Source organism: Chanodichthys erythropterus, chromosome 3, assembly GCF_024489055.1.
Source record: "Chanodichthys erythropterus isolate Z2021 chromosome 3, ASM2448905v1, whole genome shotgun sequence".
Classification (NCBI taxonomy): domain Eukaryota; kingdom Metazoa; phylum Chordata; class Actinopteri; order Cypriniformes; family Xenocyprididae; genus Chanodichthys; species Chanodichthys erythropterus.
Window position 1 is genome coordinate 5,530,835 of NC_090223.1, and position 8,466 is coordinate 5,539,300.

At 37.8% G+C, this 8,466-nt stretch overlaps 1 protein-coding gene across 1 annotated transcript; it reads left to right on the forward strand.

Moving 5' to 3' along the window:
- The first annotated feature begins 276 nt into the window (after positions 1 to 276).
- LOC137015118 (up-regulator of cell proliferation-like) lies at positions 277 to 6,641 on the forward strand. The gene is given in 3 exon segments (XM_067379834.1): positions 277 to 356; positions 1,910 to 3,163; positions 3,166 to 6,641. Coding segments are annotated over 3 exon segments (4,665 nt in total). The 5' UTR covers positions 277 to 328; the 3' UTR covers positions 6,549 to 6,641.
- The last annotated feature ends 1,825 nt before the right edge of the window (positions 6,642 to 8,466 follow it).

Consider the following 8,466-nt stretch of genomic DNA (forward strand, 5'->3'; position numbering starts at 1 on the left):
CCGAGGTTATGGGTTTAAAGCACAGAAATGATTGAACTGATAAAATGTATACCTTGAAATACAATATAAGCCACTTTGGATTAAAGCATCTGCCAAATGCATAATTGTTATGCACACAGTCTGATACTGTAAATGGAAGTCTAAGAAGCACAAAGTCTAGTGAACATGGATTTAAAGCAGTTTAAAAAGTGTCCAAATACTTCTGGGGACCACTGGATATGATTTACTGTTTTGTTATTGCAATATCTCTTGAAATATGCAGGAAATGTCTGAACATGAAGACACCCTCTGTGATGAAAGCAGTGATAGTGCTGAATCAGACAGTAACATGGAACAACCACCCTCTCTAGAAAAAAGTGAGTCAGTTAATAATCATTTATGTAGTATGTATAACAATTTATGGGTAAATATTATTAATAACTAAATAGTAATTGTACTTTAATATAAATTGAATTTATGTTAGTGGAAATAAAAAAATGCTTATGTTTATTCATTTAAATTAAATTGGCAATAAATAAAAATACAATCTGATAAAATACAATAAAATTTAATAAAATAAAATTTGACCAGTCAAAACATTATGACCAGTCACAGATAAAGCGAATGTCATTGAACACCTGCTGCAGGCCGCATATTAAGTTCTGGGTAAATTAGATGGTAAGCAAACCATCATTTCCCATAATCAACATGTTGGCTCCAGGAGAAATGGGCAGGAATGAAAACTCATCAATGCATGAGGGCAAAGAAGGCTATCCCATCTGGTCCGAGCCAGCAGAAGGTCACAAAATATTAATGATGGTAATGGGAGCAATGTGTCACAACACACAGTGAATCACACTCAGCAAGTGAGTGGAAGAAGATTCTTCAAGCAGTGGAAGAAAGTCACCTGGTCCGATGAGTCCCATTTTCTTTTAAGCCGAGTTCAGACTGCACGATTTTAGCCCGGATTTTGGCTCGCTGACAGGTTTTGAGAAATCGCCGACAAATGGCTGAAATCACAGGCAAATCGGTGCTCGTTCACGCGAGTGACAATCACGCAGTGTGAATGAGCAAAGACGCGATCTGAGAGAATCGCCGACGAGTCGTCGACACCCGTGAGATATTTGGCATGCTAAATATCTGGACCTGTCGGCGATTCAAAATCCTGCTGTGTGAAAAGTGTTCTGACTGAGAACTACATCGGCGATGACCGACAGCCAATGAGAGAGCAAGATACAGAGCAGCGGGGAGTTCGGGGAGGAGTTATAGACCACAATATCAGCAAGCATGGCTTCGTTTCAGATAAACATTACAATTATATCAAACAGAAACAAAACTCAAACATTTTCTTGACCATCCGCAACAGCAGCACATTGAAAAGTTATTTATTTACCTCCAACTCTCGTTGCAGAACACACAATCCACAGTCTCCCCAACCATTTCCTCCTCCATATTCTTCTTTTTCCCCCCTTGTTTTCGCTGCAAAAAGGCAATTTGTATTTCAAGCTTCTTGTGGGTTACTATATTTAATAATAATCCCAGTCTCACATGAGAACTCCGGCAACACTCCGGAGCAAAAGGGGGCAGTAATGCACCAAAACGCTGGATGCCAACTGCCGTAAAACAAGAAGAAGAAGAAGAAGAAGAAGAGAACTCTGGCATGATATCGCATTGTTTCCTTGCAGTCTGAACTCGGCTTTACATCACATATACGTATGTACATGTGCACCGTTTAGTGTGATGTGATGGCTCCACAATCACTATGGGATGATGACAAGTCTGTGTAGGGAGTGTGATGCCCTGGACAATGTTCTGCTAGGTGTTCATAATGTTTTGGCTTATCAGTGTATATTGCAGAATTCTAAGAAAATGGTCATAATTGTAAGGTGACTGAGATGGCAGTAATGTCTCTTTTTTTTCTTATTTACAGAAATCGTTAAAAAACTCCTGCAAAACTTGGGTTTGACAAAGTACTATAACAAAAAGATCACCTTGAGTGATGTGCTGCAGATTGGAAAGGACAGCATCACGGATGAGGATGCCCAGACTGTTTTAGATCTGCCATGGCTGATTTTGAACAGACTAATGATGCTAAAAACAACAGCAAGGAGTATTAAGTTTTCCTCACAACATAGGGCAGATGATGATGATTCAGACTGGGAAGATGATGATGATGATGATCAGGAAATCTCTGAATCAGATGGTGCTCAAGTAAACCCTTTAGACATTTTTACTGCCCTATTTCTTTGTTCTGACAGTTTTCTTCAGCAGGAAATGATTTTAAAAATGTCCATGTGTCAGTTTGCTGTACCATTGCTTCTTCCAAACAATCATGAGAACCAGATCACACTTATGCTCTGGGCAATGAGAGGCATTGTGCAACAGTACAGACCACACTCACTGACAGATGCAAGTGGATTTGTGGAGGAAAGAATTGTTCTGTCAGACTTGCCATTAGTGTCTTTTGTAAGACTAGGTAGATGCAACATTTCCAAGTCACATATTTTGAACAAGTTGCTCAGCAAATCACAACAGTCTACTGATATTTTTATACACCATAACCTGGATTGTGGTGACATCCCAAAGAAAATTGCAAATGGTTTGGTTGAGATTAGCTGGTATTTTCCTTGTGGTAATACAAACATAGATGTCTTTCCTGAGCCTGTAGCTATTGCAAACTTGAGAGGTGACATCCAGAACTTTGAAAAACAATACTCCTTCATTTGCAAGACATCCACCGCAGTGTTTGTGTTCTTTGAACACAAACTTCCAGATACACGGTATATTTCAGTCGCCAGTGAGGATTTGAAGCATCAACTGTTTTTGGTGGGGGACTCAAGCAATCAATATACAAGAAATACAGCTAAAAATCTTAATCTGAAAAAACACAATTTCATATTTAAAGAGAAGCAGAATGAAGCAGACTTTGTTAAGAAAATTCGGACCAAGATGGAAGATGCAGTTGAGAAAAACAAACACAGAATATCAGTTGTTCAAATGGCTGAGACTGCACGAGAGTTGGGGATCAAGGTGGATGAGGATGTTGAGGAATGTCAGAGATCCAAAAAAAGGGCAATTGAAATCACATCAAAAATTACAGATACAGAACAATTCAAGAGGAAAGAGATGCCATTGCAGGGAGAGATTTTAAAGATGTTGGCAAAGTTGGAGAAGGAGGAATGCAGATGAAGAAAGCAGGGGATCAGAGTATTGAGACGTACAAAGACCACATTCAGACTGAAAAGCTGAAACTGAGAAAGCAACAATATGAAAAAGACACGTCTGCTACAATGAACTCCTTTATCCAAGCAATATCATGCCCAAGGGTGGAAAGATCTTATTTCCTAAAATGGATGAAGATGAATCTGGAGAATCTTTCTCGCGAAGTACTGCCTAACCTCAGAAAGAAATATAAAGAGAAATGCAGTGTAAATGTTGTCTGTGAAGAGAAGGAGGACATTGCTAAGCTTGACAGAAAGATTTCAAATAGTTCTTTGGGAATTGAACACTTCATTCGTGAGATGGGTCAGCTTTATGAGGCGTCAGTCTATCACTCAATACAAGAAAACTCCCAAAACAAACTGGAGCACTTGCCTCAACTGTGTGCTGAACTACTTCTGGATGGCTTCCCTCTAGAACTAATTGACGGGGATGCTTCCAGTATACCTGTAGAGTGGGTGACTAGTGTGTTTTCTGAATTAAATGCATTAGTGAAGCCTAACAATAAGATTGTGGTGGTCACAGTTTTAGGAGTCCAGAGCTCAGGAAAGTCCACCATGCTAAACACTATGTTTGGAGTTCAGTTTGCTGTAAGCAATGGAAGATGTACCAGAGGAGCGTTTATTCAGCTTATCAGAGTGACAAACGATTTCAAACCAGTACTCAACTGTGATTATTTACTAATAATTGACACAGAGGGACTCAAATCCCTTGAATTAGCAACACTTGACAACAGCCATGAGCATGACAATGAGTTGGCTACACTTGTTGTTGGACTGAGTGATGTTACAATCATCAACATCACCATGGAGAACTCCACTGAGATGAAGGACATTCTACAGATTGTTGTCCATGCCTTCATCAGGATGAAAGAAATCGGTAAGAAACGCAAGTGTTTGTTTGTACACCAAAATGTTGGTAATGTCTCAGCCCATGATTCAAACATTAGAGATCGCCAGTTTCTGTTGAAGCAACTGAATGAAATGACTCAAGCAGCAGCCAAAATGGAGAACAAATTGCAGTTACAGAACTTCACTGATGTAATGGAGTACGACACTGAGCATGGTGATCACTACATTCCAAGTTTGTGGCATGGAAATCCTCCAATGGCACAAGTGAGTACTGGGTATAGTGAGTCTGTGTATGCACTTAAAAGACATTTAATTGAAACCTTCAGATGTTACAAGTCAGGGAGTATTTGTGAATTTCTTGAATGGACCAAAAGCTTGTGGAATGCTGTGAAATTTGAGAAATTCATCTTCAGCTTCAGAAACAGCATGGTGGCTGATGCATACATCAAACTGTGCACTGAGTACAACAGATGGGACTGGGCAATGAGAAAGGAAATGCACACATGGACATTAGAAGCTGAAACAAAAATATTAAACCATGGAAAATTTGAAATCCCTGATAAGTGCACCATTGAAGATGTCCACTATGTTTTGGTGAAAAATGCAGAGAGTGAGCTCTCAAAAGGTGAAAAGGGAATTATTGACCAAATCAAAACATACTATGAGCAGGGAGAGGGTCACGTTGAACTTGTGGAAAGATATCGGCAAGACTTCATAAATAGTGCCAAGTTTTTGAGAACAGAGATGTCAAATTCTATAGAAAGAAAACTTAATGCAGCTTGTTCACGTCGATATGCAACAATCAAGGTGGAGAGAATCAAGAAGACATGCATGGATACAATGGAGAAGAAAGTGCTAGATTTGCTTGAAGACTGTCGGAAAAACAATTCAGACATGTCAGATGAAACACTGGATGAAGCTTTCGAAAAAATGTGGAAAGACACTGTCAAGACACTCTCATGTAGAGGGCTCCAACAAGAAGATATCATGGACAAAACCTTAAATAATTTGAGGAAAAATCTTGAACCAAGAGGAAGTTCAATGGCTGAAAACTTGGATAAAGTAAAAGATTTAAATGCATATGGCCATGATAAATTTGTCCCGAAAATCAACAAAGACAGTAAACATTCTCCAGATTGGATGAACAGGTTTCAAGAGATGTCAGACAGACTAATTGATGATTGTAGAAAATATGTGGAGGAAAAGCGTGCAACCAAGGTTGATTATGATGACACATACATTAGGGAAATTCTGAACCTCATTGATGAGAATCTTAAGGCTCATGAAAATCTCACAATCACAGAAGATGTTGAACTGTCTCTTAAACTACACATCTGTGGCTTCACTGGGAGAGAATTTGAAGATATTCACTATCAGTTTATCCAGGACAATGACCCACTCATAGGTTTGGAAAGGTTTAAACAAACATATCATTCTGGATTCATAGACCTTTTCCATGAGCGGGATCAGTGTCAGAAAAAAGCTGATGAATTCCTGAATAACTGTCTGAAACCTGCTGTGCAAACATACATTTCTGAGATCTTGGGCACAGAAATGGCTGAAGTGATGCTGACCGGTGAACATGCATTCGTTTTTGGAACAAGAACAGCTTTTCAGTATTCAGTCTTGAAAAATCTTCTTGATGAATTTGAATTTAAACTATATGCACATTTTAATGAGCATTATGAATATTTTGTGAAATTATTCATTTCTAAAAAGGTCACAGAACACTTTTCAACAGAGAACAGAATGTCGAAACTGGAGGAAAGTCTCCTCAGTGTGGTCACTAGAGAAATAATGCAGGCCATCACAGATTCAGAGCAAAGCACAGAGACTAATGACATTAGGAAATTCACACAGAGCATTTGCAAAAAACTTGAACACAGGCTTGTGTTCCCTAAGGATGCAGTGGATGCATTCCTGTCACTGAGCAATGTCAATGAGCAACAGTTTGCAAAAATGTTGAAAAGTTCTGTGGAGGAAATGGACCAGTCGTTGAAGAAAAGTTATAAGGCAACAGATATTCAGAGCATACTGGAAAAATTACAAACCAAACCAGAGGATGTGTTGTTCAGACGGGTGTGGGGATGTGGGAAACAGTGTCCGTTCTGTAAAGCACCATGTGAGGCAGGTGGAGTCGCTCACACCAAACACTTTGTCTCAGTCCACAGACCACAGGGTCTCAAGGGCTGCAGACATCACTGCTCCAGAAAATTATCAACTGACATCTGTTCATCATCAGTATACAGTGAATTAAGTTTTCGTTGCACTGACACAAAAGGTGAGTGGCATCTATACAAGAAATACAGTGACATCTATCCAGACTGGGAAATCCAGCCCGACCCCAGCATTGAAGGTTCAGCCTACTGGAAATATGTGATGGCAAATTTTAATGAGCAGTTTGCTAAAGAGTACAATGTGAAGCCTGCAGATATACCTTCATCCTGGAAAACCATTACTAAGACCCAAGCAGAGAAAAGTCTAAAGTGCACTAATTAACTATCACTATCTCTGCTTTCTGTTCGAGTTTGTGTGGTGCATGAGCAGATACTTTAAACCTTTCAGTTTAACATTTAATATCAACATATTATATTGTTCATATTATTCAGAAACACAACTTATCACATCTCTATGCTGATGATACTCAGTTTTATCTTACACTTAAAACAACAACTGTTCTTTGTCTAATCTGTGTGCATGTCAAGTCATTAAATGCTGGGTGAGCTTGATGAACTTGATAAAACTTACATAATGGATTTTGGCCCAACAGTTTTTTTTTTTTCCGATCCCACATTGTCTTTTGATAAACAGATCAGTGCCGTTGTGAAAAGCAGTTTCTTTTAATTAAGATCAGTTGATAGAATCAAGAAGATGCTCTCTATGAAGGACCTTGAAACTGTAATGCATGCTTTTATAACATCAAGTTTGAATTACTGTAATTCATTCTATCTGGGTCTGAATCATCTCTGGATTTGTTGCAATTGGTGCAAAATGCGGCAGCCAGATTATTGACTTGTCAAGTTCTGTGTTTATTTTAAGATTCTGCTTTTTGTTTTTAATGCTTTACATGGTTGTGCTTTCCAGTATATTTGTAATCTCCTTACCCGCATCCTACGTCTAGATCTCTTTAGTCATCTATTCAATTTCTCCTCTCAGTCCCTTGTTCACATTTTAAAACTGAAGGCGACCTAGCTTTTGCTGTGGCTGCTTCTAGGCTCTGAAATAATCTTCCCCTCTACATAAGATCTTCCCCTTCTATTTCTATGTTTAAATCCTCTTTGAAGACCCATCTTTGTTCTTTATTGTTCTTTACATTTGTTGAACAGCTCTTTGGTTTTATCATCTGTTGTTCTTAAATGTGCTTTATAAATTAAACTAACATGTCCCTAAAATAAGCTTTTACTTTGAAAACAGAGGAACAAAAACATGTGATTCCATTTCCAGATTAATGGGTGGCAGTAGTTTATTTTCTGTAAGCTTACGTGTGACTGGTGGAGTAATTAAACTAAAGTATACTATACATTATTTTCTGTAATGTGTTGTCTTGACATATTAATGCATGCTCTTATAATTTTTCAAAGAAATAAATTGATAATACAAATGTTGTTCATTGTTGTAGTTACTATTTATCACATGTAATATTATTTACATTTATAATATCTCACAACAGCCAAATTTGCAAAAACATGTGTAACAGATTTTTCGGTAACACTTTATTTTAAGGGTCCAGAATAATGCATTAGTTAAGCTTTAATTAATGATGAACTTGTTCTCAATTAAGCATTAGTTAAGAATGAACACACTCGTAATTAATGATTAACTTTATATTGTAAGGGTCAGAATTTTGCATTAGTTAAGTGTAAATAAATTAGCAATTACTCATTAACGTTTTTTACAATTATGCATTAGTAAAGCACAAAGTCAAGTCACCTTTATTTATATAGCGCTTTTTACAATGCAGATTGTGTCAAAGCATTGATAACTGGTATATAATTTTTTCTTTTAAAGAATAGTGTCAATGCAGGCAGATCAAAGCACTGCTGAATAAATGTCAAGAATACTGTTGAATATCAAATGTCAAGTCAAATGTCAAGACAAGATAAATCGTCCTCCAAATACTGCTTTATCAGATTTATTCATCAAAGCAACACTGTAAACCTTGCATCAATCAGTCCTCTGTAGGTTAGAAATTAAACACAGTCTTTGAAATCAGTCCATTATGTTTCCATGCGGTCATAAAACAGACAAAGCTTTGTCACAGGTCTCTCAAGTACACTGGTTTTAGTTTGTACTCGTACAGAACATACAAGTCCATTTTTATCTGGAAAGACTTAAAGAACTCATCCCATTAACCAAGATCCACGTGGAGCTGTTGAATCCACAATGACAACAATGTCACCAGGAGCAAAGTTTCTCC